This window comes from Littorina saxatilis, linkage group LG15 (genome assembly GCF_037325665.1).
Source record: "Littorina saxatilis isolate snail1 linkage group LG15, US_GU_Lsax_2.0, whole genome shotgun sequence".
NCBI lineage: Eukaryota > Metazoa > Mollusca > Gastropoda > Littorinimorpha > Littorinidae > Littorina > Littorina saxatilis.
The window spans coordinates 5176433-5191432 of NC_090259.1; the positions used below are offsets into that span (position 1 = coordinate 5176433).

At 41.8% G+C, this 15000-nt stretch overlaps 1 protein-coding gene across 1 annotated transcript in view; it reads right to left on the minus strand.

The window, feature by feature from the left end:
- Positions 1-10774: 10774 nt before the first annotated feature.
- LOC138948298 (uncharacterized) overlaps positions 10775-15000 on the minus strand; it is a 52857-nt gene continuing 48631 nt past the window's right edge. Inside the window, exon 8 of the mRNA XM_070319810.1 lies at positions 10775-11056. Within this exon, the coding sequence (XP_070175911.1) occupies positions 10793-11056 (264 nt within the window). The 3' untranslated portion in view covers positions 10775-10792. The remainder of the gene's footprint in view (positions 11057-15000) is intronic.

A 15000-nucleotide genomic window follows, 5' to 3' on the forward strand; every position in this document is an offset into this window, starting at 1 on the left:
AAGACGCATAAGAAGTATAGCAACTAAATATTAATCCGCTTACCCATTGCTCCTCTTCGCACCTCGGCCTGTGAGTCGTCCTTTTCCTGAGTACTTGCACACAAGTTTTGCGTATGCATACTTCAGTTCGTCTGGAAAGGGCTGTTTTGAATTCTTGTTCGCAAGTTGAACAGCACGACTGTATTTGACCACGTACACCAAATCGTTCTTTCTGGAAAAGTCTGCCAGCCGTTCAGTAAGATCATTCCAACTTCTGAATGTTTTCCCCAACTGTCATTTGTGCCATTTCTCAGCGATTGATCAACGGTGTGGTTATTATGGATGTAGTAAGTGTCGAATTGTGAGAATGCACAGTTCTGTCCGCCAAGTGGTTTTAAACACTGCGCGTATTTGCACCAAGTAATAACGTGTCACATCAAAATAGTTCTTTACCTGTCGATAGTATTAGCGCCAAAAACATGAACCAATGGATTAGTAAGTCATATGATGTTGGGGCGGGGCCAATGAACTAATGTCAACACAGTAAGTATCAACCAATGTTTGGCTCCGCCCCCACATCACGTGGACTGGGTGGCCGAGTGGTAACGCACTTGCGCTCGGAAGCGAGAGGTTGCGAGTTCGACCCTGGGTCAGGGCGTTAGCAATTTTCTCCCCCCTTTCCTAACCTAGGTGGTGGGTTCAAGTGCTAGTCTTTCGGATGAGACGAAAAACCGAGGTCCCTTCGTGTACACTACATTGGGGTGTGCACGTTAAAGATCCCACGATTGACAAAAGGGTCTTTCCTGGCAAAATTGTATAGGCATAGATAAAACAATGTCCACCAAAATACCCGTGTGACTTGGAATAATAGGCCGTGAAAAGTAGGATATGCGCCGAAATGGCTGCGATCTGCTGGTCGATGTGAATGCATGATGTATTGTGTAAAAAATTCCATCTCACACGGCATAAATAGATTCCTGCGCCTTGAGTCCGAGTCTGGAGATACGCGCGCGATAGAAGACTTCATATATATATAATCACGTGACCCATAAACCCATCGCCTGTAATTAGATCATACTATTACCACTTCAGTTCTGAGACATCCTGCTTGCTGGCGCGCGCGCAGAGAAAAAATTCCCTCTTTATCTTCGCTTCTGATGCTCATCCTATTGTTGTTGGCACTCGGGTTTGTTTGTTTGTTTGCTTAACGCCCAGCCGACCACGAAGGGCCATATCAGGGCGGTGCTGCTTTTGACATATAACGTGCGCCACACACAAGACAGAAGTCGCAGCACAGGCTTCATGTCTCACCCAGTCACATTATTCTGACACCTGACCAACCAGTCCTAGCACTAACCCCATAATGCCAGACGCCAGGCGGAGCAGCCACTAGATTGCCAATTTTAAAGTCTTAGGTATGACCCGGCCGGGGTTTCGAACCCACGACGACCTCCCGATCACGGGGCGGACGCCTTACCACGAGGATTGGAACTCGGGTAACAGGGAGCGAAGGGCAGTGCCCCACCTAGTGATCGAGTGCCACAACCCAGACTTTTCCCCTAATATATACATAGGTTTTAAACTCCTGCTTCCGGATTATACAAAACACATTAAAACATGTATTAAACAATGGCGACTGACGTGAGAGGGAACAATAAAGAGACCAAAAAGCAATGTACTCACGTTAAAATGACGAACACGGAACGAATAACAGCGACGTTTCGACCTAAGGGTCTTCTTCAGGCACAAAAACACAAAAATACACACACAAAAAAGAAGAAGAAAGACGATAGAACAAATGAAGAGAAGAATAACTGACAAAACAACTGCACTGCACAAACCAACAAATGACAAAGACACAACACTTCAAATTAACCTAAAATGAATCTCATCACAAAATAATTGTAATCATTTTTTTTTTACAGGAATGTATATGTTTCTCTGTGTTTGTTTTTGTTTTAATACACAAAAAAACCGTGATCAAATAATCAGAACTCTTTCAAAATATTCTGAATAAAAATATATTAAATGCAATAACTTTTTTTTTTTTTAATTCAAATAAATGTTTTAGTTTGACTGCATTTGAATAGAAACTGAATTCTGATGAAAGCAGTTACTGTAAAGTCATTTGAAGTCACATGATAAAAATCACATGGTTTAGTTGAGCAGACCAAAAAGTGCAGAGCTAAAATATGTGTATGAATCTGTGTGAAAATCCAGTCCGTTTGTCCACAGGGATGCTAGGAAGCAGTCAAATGGGGTCGCTCAATCTGCTCAAATCCAGTCAAATGGGGTCGCACGGGCCGACAAATGGGGACGTCCCCGTTTGTCGGAAGCGTCCCCATTTGACTGCTCTCCAGTGACAATCGTCCCCATTTGTCGGTAAAACCACCTACACAAACACACACACACACTCACACACACACACACACACACACACACACACACACACACACACACACACACACACACACACACACACTCACACACACACAGAAGAAAAGCATTGATTTCTTCTGTTTCCGGGCTAGTAGTTTTTGATCCGGGCTATTACATTTTTCTGAGTTACAGGTCCGTCTGGCCAGTGTCACAAAACAGTGATGGTACACACCTGATTTTAGGTAGCTCTTTATTTGATAGATATATCTGTTTGAAACAGGACTCTGAATCAAAAAATCTAAATTTCCTGCAATCGTCCCGAATAATGGGAATACTTACACAGCGCAGAGGACACCAAGAAAGAAACATAGGACACATAGAACACATAGGACAAAAACAAACACAAATGGACAGGAGGGAATTTGTTTTCGACCTTTCGGCCTTTCTATTGTGTTAATCAATAAAAATTAAAAAAATAACAAACATGAAAAGAGTCAGAAATGTAGCAGTAAGCACAGACAGCACCATGCACATTTGTGGATTTCATACATAAAATGTAACTCAGGCCAACGTGTTGAAACAAACAGTACCATGCACATTTGTAGATTTCATACATAAAATGTAACTCAGGCCAACGTGTGGAAACAAACAGTACCATGCACATTTGTGGATTTCATACATAAACTGTAACTCAGACCAACATGTTGAAACAAACAGTACCATGCACATTTGTGGATTTCACACATAAAATGTAACTCAGACCAACATGTTGAAACAAACAGTACCATGCACATTTGTGGATTTCATACATAAAATGTAACTCAGGCCAACGTGTTGAAACAAACAGTACCATGCACATTTGTAGATTTCATACATAAAATGTAACTCAGGCCAACGTGTTGAAACAAACAGTACCATGCACATTTGTGGATTTCATACATAAACTGTAACTCAGACCAACGTGTTGAAACAAACAGTACCATGCACATTTGTGGATTTCATACATAAAATGTAACTCAGACCAACGTGTTGAAACAAACAGTACCATGCACATTTGTGGATTTCATACATAAAATGTAACTCAGACCAACGTGTTGAAACAAACAGTACCATGCACATTTGTGAATTTCATACATAAAATGTAACTCAGACCAACGTGTTGAAACAAACAGTACCATGCACATTTGTGGATTTCATACATAAAATGTAACTCAGACCAACGTGTTGAAACAAACAGTACCATGCACAGTTGTGAATTTCATACATAAAATGTAACTCAGACCAACGTGTTGAAACAAACAGTACCATGCACAGTTGTGGATTTCATACATAAACTGTAACTCAGACCAACGTGTTGAAACAAACAGGCCATGCACAGTTGTGGATTTCATACATAAACTGTAACTCAGACCAACGTGTTGAAACAAACAGGCCATGCACATTTGTGGATTTCATACATAAAATGTAACTCAGACCAACGTGTTGAAACAAACAGTACCATGCACAGTTGTGGATTTCATACATAAACTGTAACTCAGACCAACGTGTTGAAACAAACAGGCCATGCACATGTGTAGATTTCATACATAAACTGTAACTCAGACCAACGTGTTGAAACAAACAGTACCATGCACATTTGTGGATTTCATACATAAAATGTAACTCAGACCAACGTGTTGAAACAAACAGTACCATGCACATTTGTGGATTTCATACATAAACTGTAACTCAGACCAACGTGTTGAAACAAACAGCACCATGCACAGTTGTGGATTTCATACATAAACTGTAACTCAGACCAACGTGTTGAAACAAACAGTACCATGCACATTTGTGGATTTCATACATAAAATGTAACTCAGACCAACGTGTTGAAACAAACAGTACCATGCACAGTTGTGGATTTCATACATAAACTGTAACTCAGACCAACGTGTTGAAACAAACAGGCCATGCACATGTGTAGATTTCATACATAAACTGTAACTCAGACCAACGTGTTGAAACAAACAGTACCATGCACATTTGTGGATTTCATACATAAAATGTAACTCAGACCAACGTGTTGAAACAAACAGTACCATGCACAGTTGTGAATTTCATACATAAAATGTAACTCAGACCAGCGTGTTGAAACAAACAGTACCATGCACAGTTGTGGATTTCATACATAAACTGTAACTCAGACCAACGTGTTGAAACAAACAGGCCATGCACATGTGTAGATTTCATACATAAACTGTAACTCAGACCAACGTGTTGAAACAAACAGCACCATGCACAGTTGTGGATTTCATACATAAACTGTAACTCAGACCAACGTGTTGAAACAAACAGTACCATGCACATTTGTGGATTTCATACATAAACTTTTGTTTGTTTGTTTATTTGTTGCTTAACGTCCAGCCGACTACGCAGAGCCATATCAGGACGAGGAAGGGGGGGATGAAGGGGGCCACTTGTCAAGCGATTCCTGTTTACAAATGCACTAACCCATTACTTGTGTCCCAGCAGGCTTTAGTAAAACTAAATTAATACCTACTGGAAGATTACCAGTTTCCAGTGTGTTAAAATAGGCTTAACCTATCTACTGCTGGACTTACATCAGAACACTAACAGATTAAACTATACATGAATCGCGAGACAAGCGGCAAGAGAAGAGATTTTTGGAAAAAATACAGGTGAATGAGCAAGAAGGCAGAAAAAGGAAAAGAATTCATGAAGAAAAAGAGAGCATGACAGGAAAGAGGAACCAAAAATCTACCTAACATCAAACTAGAAAGCTCCTGCGGTTCCAAAAACAGGAGGGGCCTTTAATTTCATAACCGCAGTGCCCCACTGCGGGATCATACATAAACTGTAACTCAGACCAACGTGTTGAAACAAACAGTACCATGCACATTTGTGGATTTCATACATAAAATGTAACTCAGACCAACGTGTTGAAACAAACAGTACCATGCACAGTTGTGGATTTCATACATAAACTGTAACTCAGACCAACGTGTTGAAACAAACAGGCCATGCACATGTGTAGATTTCATACATAAACTGTAACTCAGACCAACGTGTTGAAACAAACAGTACCATGCACATTTGTGGATTTCATACATAAAATGTAACTCAGACCAACGTGTTGAAACAAACAGTACCATGCACATTTGTGGATTTCATACATAAACTGTAACTCAGACCAACGTGTTGAAACAAACAGCACCATGCACAGTTGTGGATTTCATACATAAACTGTAACTCAGACCAACGTGTTGAAACAAACAGTACCATGCACATTTGTGGATTTCATACATAAAATGTAACTCAGACCAACGTGTTGAAACAAACAGTACCATGCACATTTGTGGATTTCATACATAAAATGTAACTCAGACCAACGTGTTGAAACAAACAGTACCATGCACATTTGTGGATTTCATACATAAAATGTAACTCAGACCAACGTGTTGAAACAAACAGTACCATGCACATTTGTGGATTTCATACATAAAATGTAACTCAGACCAACGTGTTGAAATAAACAGTACCATGCACATTTGTAGATTTCATACATAAAATGTAACTCAGACCAACGTGTTGAAACAAACAGTACCATGCACATTTGTGGATTTCATACATAAAATGTAACTCAGACCAACGTGTTGAAACAAACAGCACCATGCACATTTGTGGGTTTCATATTACATAAAATGTAACTCAGGCCAACGTGTGGAAACAAACAGTACCATGCACATTTGTAGATTTCATACATAAAATGTAACTCAGGCCAACGTGTGGAAACAAACAGTACCATGCACAGTTGTGGATTTCATACATAAAATGTAACTAAGACCAACGTGTTGAAACAAACAGGCCATGCACATTTGTGGATTTCATACATAAAATGTAACTCAGACCAACGTGTTGAAACAAACAGGCCATGCACATTTGTGGATTTCATACATAAAATGTAACTCAGGCCAACGTGTGGAAACAAACAGTACCATGCACATTTGTAGATTTCATACATAAAATGTAACTCAGGCCAACGTGTGGAAACAAACAGGCAATGAATGCAAAGGCATTAGGCAACAAAATGTTAACGCATATTAAAAAAACATTTAAAAATAAGCAAGGAAGGCTAGTTATTGCAACTTTCAACATAAACGTATGAAGAATAAGTTTTTAATCACAGACTTTTGAATAACAAACCTTTAAGACTGATATTAGGTGGGCGAAGTCGACTTCGCGAAGTCTTATATCACCAAGCTCGCTGCACGAAGCTTTGCAACGAAAGCAGTCTATGTTTCGGATGTTAACATAAAATTCAATGTTTTATAAAAAGCAAGCATATTTAGGTCCAAATTCCAAAGGTCCAAAAAGCGAATTTAGGTCCAAATTCATATCATCAACCAACTTGGAGAGCTGGAAAGTTATTCAGGAGAAGTAGGAAATTTGAATTGGCGTTAGCGGCGGTCTGTTAGCTAGCTTGCTGGCTCTAACTTCTGGTTTGAACTGCTATTAACGTCACCATGTCAGAACGCTATTAGGGTTGTTACCTCGCTAATGGCGCTCTACGCATGCGCACATCGCCTTTTCATGTGACGCAGCTACCGTGGCACAGGCTTGTAAAATCATGGATTGCTATTTAGGAAACCCTATTATCAGCATGTGTCCGCGTGGGGGCGCATTCTGCGCTGTAAGTTGCCGTAACTTAAAGTTAACAGCGCAAGAAGTGAGGCGACAATCGTAATAGCCAATGGCGATCTAACATGGTGACGTGAATAGCAGTTAAAACCAGGATTAAGAGTCAGCTAGCTATCAACCATATAGCCACACACGCCAATGTAAATGTCCTGCTACCAGCTAGCTATAATAATAATAATAATAATTGTCAGTAAGTACTGGTGTCACATGACTGATGTGAACCAGTTGATTGGCTAATGGCGATGCGCTTAAATCTGTTAGCGCACTCTTGGAGTGCGCTAACTTTTCCACAGAGCGTATTCTTACGCCCTTTGCCAAAGCGAGACTGTACTCTCATCCTCAGAATTAATTAATGACATGTAGCTTATATTCTCCACAATACCAAATGACCATAAATTCCCTGCTTCTCAATTAAAGCAGAAGTGGGTTTTTTCTGACAGATTGCATGTGCCTGTGCCACAGTGCCACTGATCTAAAAATAGAAGCCGCTGTGTTTCATCTCATTTTCGCCGACTTGCATAGATTCTTCTCATAATAGTGGCATGTAACTTATCATCCACATTTCCAAATGATGAGTTAGCATACAATTCCCAGCGGCTAACAGAAAACACAAGTGTTATTCCGATAACGTACACAGCATTTGGAAGACTGATTCGATCGACTCTGTCATACGTAGCAGACTACACTGAAATACGACTGCATCAGTTCAGTAAATGAATGGTTTCCGAATTATTATTTCAAGGCAAGAACAATCGTAATCGAAAACGTGTAGGGTTCAGAACGTTCTTACCATATAATTATAAGACTTAATACCAGCTCATTCGTGCAGACTCAGTGACAGTGCAGACTGCAGTGGTTCGATTGTTCTTGCCTAGCAGACGACATAAACCCCGCTCAGCAAATTAACATGTTGGGCAAATGTGAACGAAAAAACGATGGGGATATAATACGTGTAGGGTTCAGAGCATTCTTACCGTTCATATTTAGTATCAGACTCCCCGATGAGTGAAGATACAACACGAGAAATATGCCACATTTATTTTGAAAATGTGCGAACCGTCGAGTCCTTCGTGGGGTAGTCAATTCAAGGGGAGTCACTCCGCACAGTCAATCCATCGAAGCTCGACTGAAGGTTTCGAATTGCAAATAATGAAGAGCACAGTCCTTTCTCCGAGTTCAAATGAGGTATCTCTGAAAGATCATCACTGTTCAGCTTAACGCTACACTGGAATTTACCAACAGAAATCAAAATGCGTGAGACGAAAGCACGACACACTTTAGACACCGGCCCACACAAAAGTAGATCTTACTGTACACGACCTGACCACACAGTTATGCCTATTCAAATGCGCGTAGCAAAATGTGCGTTTGGAATCTTCTTTTTTCTATGGCGGTACTGACAATATCGTTATTGAAACAATTCCAGTGCACTAAGGGATTTATAGAGCAAATCTCGAAAATAATTATTGAACTCAGCGCTATGCGCTTCGTTCAATAATGAATTTTCTCGATTTGCTCTATAAATCCCTTAGTGCAGGGGTCCTGATTTGGCCTATTATGGTCCGCTGGACCCGAAAAGCAACAGCTAACTAACTAACTGGGATGTCTCAATAACTTAAATAATAATAATAATAATAATAATAATAATAATAATAATAATTGTCAGTAAGTACTGGTGTCACATGACTGATGTGAACCAGTTGATTGGCTAATGGCGATGCGCTAAAACTTTTCCACAGAGCGTATTCTTCCGCCCTTTGCTTAAGCGAGAGTGTACTCTCATCCTCAGAATTAATTAATGACATGTAGCTTATATTCTCCACAATACCAATGATTAAGACCATAAATTTCCTGCTTCTCAATTAAAGCAGAAGATGGTTTTTTTTCTGACAGATTGCATGTGCCTGTGCCACAGTTGCCACTGATCTACAAATAGAACCCGCTGTGTCTAATTTTTCAGTTTCGACTTGCGAAGATTCCTCTCATAATTATGCCATGTTAGTGGCATGTAGTTTATTGTCCACATTACCAAATGATGAGTTAGTATACAATTCCCAGCAGCTAACAGAAAACACAAGTGTTATTCCGATAACGTAGCAGCAGAGACGGTAGCAGCTAGATCAGCACGTAGCAGACTACACTGAAATACGACTGCATCTGTTCAGTAAATGAATGTTTTCCGAATTATTATTTCAAGGCAAGAACAATCGGAATCGAAAACGTGTAGGGTTTAGAACGTTCTTACCATATATAAGACTTATTACCAGCCTGCCTCATGCGTGCAGACTCAGTGCAACGTGACGAGCAAAGTTGTTTTTGAAATGAGACTCAGTGCAGTAGCAGACGACATAAATCCCGCTCAGCAAATTAACATGTTGGGCAAATGTGAACAATAAAACGATGGGGATATAATACGTGTAGGGTTCAGAGCATTCTTACCGTTCATATTTAGTACCAGACTCCCCGATGAGTGAAGATACCACACGAGAAACATGCCACATTTATTTTGAAAATGTTCTTTCCGTCGACCTTGGCAAGGGGCAAAACTCTGCACAGTCAATCTGTCGAAGCTCGATGAAGGTTTCGAATCGCAAATAATTAAGAGCACAGTCCTTTCTCCGAGTTTAAATGAGGTCTCTATGAAAGATCATCACTTTTTAGCTTAACGCTACACTGGAATTTACCAACAGAAATTAACACAAGAGTTTGCGTGTGACGAAAGCACGACACACTTGAGACAGCCCACATAAAAGTAGATCCAGTGACACAAACCTGACCACACAGTAACGCCTATCCAAATGCGCGTTGCAAAATGTGCGTTTTGAATCTTCTTTTTTCTCTGGCGGTACTGACAATATCGTTATTGAAACAATCCCAGTGCACTAAGGGATTTATAGAGCAAATCTCGAAAATAATTATTGAACTCAGCGCTATGCTGAAATAAAAGTTTGTTTGTGATTTCAAGCAATCGAACCCTGCGGCTGGTTCCCACCCGGATGTTAACTTGTACATGCACAATAGCCCAAGGCTCGGGAACACTAAACCGAAACCACTCGACCAATACTTATGAAATACAGATGTTAATTTATCCAGATAATATTCCCACATGAATTATTGATGGCATGGTCGGCTTTTAAACTAATGAGGCGGCACTGTGAAGATCTCATTTTTCAATCAGATTGAAATTGTTGTCAAACAATCGTTGTTTAAGTCTGGACTATGGGATTGCATTTCAGCTTGGAAAGCCGAACATCCGTCTCCAGGAGACAAAGCCAGTTATAGTAGAAGACACAGAGGTAGATTTAGAAACAGGTAGATTTAGAAACAGGTAGATTTAGAAACAGGATGTATTAAAGGCATGAGGAAACAGCTGTCGCGCCTGCAATGTTGGCTTTCATAACTTTTTTTTTTTTTTTTTAATAATTACAACTCTAAAAAGTTCTAGTTAAAGTTGACATTTTAGCAACGTTTTCAAAATATTGATTGCAGTGTGCTTTTCATTTTATTTCACAAATTAAAAAATATATCGTGTTGAATCTAAAAATGTGCTCAGAAGGAAAGAATATCGGTTTATGCAAATTAGTTTTATGATTGCATGTTTTGATGAGACCAGCGCAATCCGCCTGAGTCTTCACACACATCACACTCACACACATACATCACTCCCCCCCCCCCCACACACACACACACACACCACCCCCCCCCTACCCCACCCCACAACTATCACACACATTCACTTCAGTAGATGCTGTCTCCCACTCTTCACGAGAATCGTCCTGGCCAGCTCGGCAAACATGTCAGTCCGTTTCTTGACCGTGTCCGGCGAGGCGAGGGAGGGGTGTGGCTTGACAAGCACCACGTGGTACGACAGGACGCCGTCCCGCCAGTGTGGGGGCTGGGACTGGCCGGCGGTGGCCGCAGTGCGTTGGTTCGTGATGGCGCAGTGGGTCGCGTTCAGCCATCTCGGGCAGCACGTCCGGTCAGCGTGACAGATCACCTGGTGGAAAAATACACCAACAATTACATGTAGTATTTAGGGTTTGATACGTATTATATCTTATGGTCCTTGGGTAATATCCTCAAGACAAATCGGACGTGCAGCGACACAATAGAGCTACCTTTTTTTTTCTTTTATTGTGTGTATTAATTTTCTGTCCTTTGGGAATCCCCTGAAGGAAATTCGGGTGGATATATACTGGGGAGAACGTTCAGCGACAGAACCGCGCCACCTATTTTTTGTTGTTGTTGGTATCCTGTATTAAGTCTATCTTCATTGTCCTTGGGGAATCCCCTCCAGAAAATGAAGGGATCTATCATCCACTTGGGCTAACGTGCAGAGACAGAATGGCACTACCCATTGCTTTCCTTGCCTGCATGCGTGTTATTGTGTTTTCCAAGGCGTGTGACCTTGATGTGGTCAGTTAAGAACGAAATGAGACGCGGACGAGGACGAGACGAAATGGGACGAAGCGACATGGGACGAGACGAAATGGGACGAGACGACATGGGACGAAGCGACATGGGACGAGACGAAATGAGACGAGACGACATGGGACGAGACGACATGGGACAAGACGACATGGGACAAGACGACATGGGACGAGACGACATGGGACGAGACGAAATGAGACGAGACGACATGGGACTAGACGACATGGGACGAGACGACATGGGACGAGACGACATGGGACGAGACGAAATGGGACGAGACAACATGGGATGAGGCAGGAACGGACGAGAAGGACAGATGTCAGGGCGAGATTCAACGAATCGCGACAAAACGTGACGAAGAAGAACAAGATGAGATTGGAAGAGAAGAGACAAAAGGAGATGAGATTAGACGAGATGAGATTAGACGAGATGAGATGAGATGAGATTGGACGAGACGAAGATTGGACGAGATGAGACAAGACAAACTGACGCTTCTGTGAAGGTCTAACACAACTTTCCACATTCATCGTGGTTTTGGGACTGTCTAAAGTTACGCTGAGGGTGTTGTAACGATAAGCTAATGGTCTATGGGAGACAACTCCTTATCTGTGTTAATGATCATGTTTGATTGTTGCCCTTGCGGAGCTCTTGTGGAATAGGGAAGAATAAACACACTTCTACTTCTGCCCAACATGGAACCGGTGTGGTCTCAATATTGTTGTTCGAATCCATTGCTTGTTCACGCTCACATCCGCATCCAGACATTACAGCCATGCAAGGAACAAGACAGGTGTTCTTAACTTGTGGTAGCAGCTAGGCTAATTGCCCCCTGGACAACTGTCCCCCGGACAATTGCCCCCCGACCTGCCCCCCCCCCCCCCCCCCCCGGACAATTGCCCCCCTGTCATGGGAGGACAATTGCACCCCGGATAATTGCACCCCGGACAATTGCCCCCCGGACAATTAATTGCACCCCGGACAATATTGCCCCCCGTAAAATCAACTTACTACAATAGCATTACGCACTAGCTCCTGAATGTATAAATAGGCAACAATTACCGTGCACGCATGTGGCAACTAGTTCACGCACGGATGTATTCAAATCAAAAATAAATATGTTGATCCTGTTTTACTTTTAATTTGTGTATATATGTGTGTGATTGTGCGCATATGTGCGTTTGTTTGAGTGTGTATGTGTGCGCGCCCGTGTGTGTGAGTGTGTGTGTGTGTGAAAACCAGGGAGCACAACCAAGCATCACTCAGATACAGAGTAATATAATATCACACTTACCGCCTAATACCGCAAAATAACATCAAACAACAACGACAACAACAAACAACAACCACAAAAGAAAACTAAAAAACGTTATAACTAAACAAAATAATTAAAAAAATAATGGGGGGGCAATTGTCCTTGAGGGCAATTGTCACGGGGGCCAATTGTCCAAGGGGGAGCAATTGTTCAGGGGGCAGTAATGTTGTCGGGGGGCAGTTGTCCGGGGGGCGGTTGTCCGGTGGGCGGTTGTCCGGGGGCAATTAGCCTAGAACCGTTCTTGTACCCCCTAAAAAATAATGTGGGGTCAGAACACCCACCCACCCCTCATGGTCGAGCATCTGTGGAAAGCCCTGTGTCTCAGACCTGGACCAGACAGGCGGTTTCAAAATAGTGTCCGTCCTGCAACACGATCTATCATTTTATCTCAGAGTTGATTCGGAACTCTGAACTGGAAGACGCACTCCTTCTGGCGAACACAGTTCTGCCCGCCATCACATTCCTGGCCAGGATTTACATTGGATAAGGCAATCCCTCCACTTGGTCAAATACACAAAATTAACACCCTGACCGTAGTGAGTTGTCATTTTCTGATGATTTGATTTCTTAAAAACTCACTGATTGCCTTCACAAAAGGAATTCACAAACAAAATCGCAACTCTGCGAACATCGGCAGGTATACGGGTGCGACAGATGTAGCTCTGTTGGTCCTACCTAGACTACATCCAGTGTGGCTGACAACGCTGAATTCAGCTCTGCGGCCTTCTACTAGAACAAGGATGGATGGCCCTGAGACGGATGTTCGGCTTGAAGTTTACAAACATGTAAGGGAAGGTTGCCTAATATGGACCACTTTTTGTTTCATGCTGATAACTAGCTTGTTTTCTTGCAAAGGGGTTTCATTTTGTGTTTGGTAGTTCTTCTCTCTTTAGTTGGCCTAATGAGAGCGAAATAGCTTTGATAGACATTCAGCAAAAGTTAAATACAGAAACATTCACTGTGTTAAGTCAGTGTGAGGCAGTACAGTTAAACTAGGAGAATACATGGAATAACCTAGTTTTCTGGGTAGTTATTGAAGTGACTTATACAAATAAATGAAAAATATTGTGAATACTAATGGACATAGACTGCAGTTGCTATGGAAACTGGCATAAACAGCCGCCATATTGGATTTGTAGGAAACGGTTTTACAGCAACATCATACATCAGAAATCCATCATATTTGGCACAAGGATACACATGTATTATATCAACAGTATAGAACGATTTTTTGGCATAAGACTACAGTTGAATTAAATTATTGTTTGAAATAAGGATAAATGAATATTTAACCGCATCGTGTGATGGACTTTCAACCAACCTGCAGTCTGCGATCCACCAAGACGTGTTTAGGGTGCAGCAAATACATGTATGTTAGTCGTGTGATGGACTATCAACCAACCTGCAGTCTGCGATCCACCAAGACGTGTTTAGGGTGCAGCAAATACATGTATGTTAGTCGTGTGATGGACTTTCAACCAACCTGCAGTCTGCGATCAACTAAGACGTGTTTAGGGTGCAGCAAATACATGTATGTTAGTCGTGTGATGGACTTTCAACCAACCTGCAGTATGCGATCCACCAAGACGTGTTTAGGGTGCAGCAAATACATGTATGTTAGTCGTGTGATGGACTTTAAACCAACTTGCAGCCTGCGATCCACCAAGACTTGTTTAGGGTGCAGCAAATACATGTATGTTAGTCGTGTGATGGACTTTCAACCAACCTGCAGTCTGCGATCCACCAAGACGTGTTTAGGGTGCAGCAAATACATGTATGTTAGTCGTGTGATGGACTTTCAACCAACCTGCAGTCTGCGATCCACCAAGACGTGTTTAGGGTGCAGCAAATACATGTATGTTAGTCGTGTGATGGACTTTCAACCAACCTGCAGTCTGCGATCAACTAAGACGTGTTTAGGGTGCAGCAAATACATGTATGTTAGTCGTGTGATGGACTTTCAACCAACCTGCAGTCTGCGATCAACTAAGACGTGTTTAGGGTGCAGCAAATACATGTATGTTAGTCGTGTGATGGACTTTCAACCAACCTGCAGTCTGCGATCCACCAAGACGTGTTTAGGGTGCAGCAAATACATGTATGTTAGTCGTGTGATGGACTTTCAACCAACCTGCAGCCTGCGATCCACCAAGACGTGTTTAGGGTGCAGCAAATACATGTATGTTAGTCGTGTGATG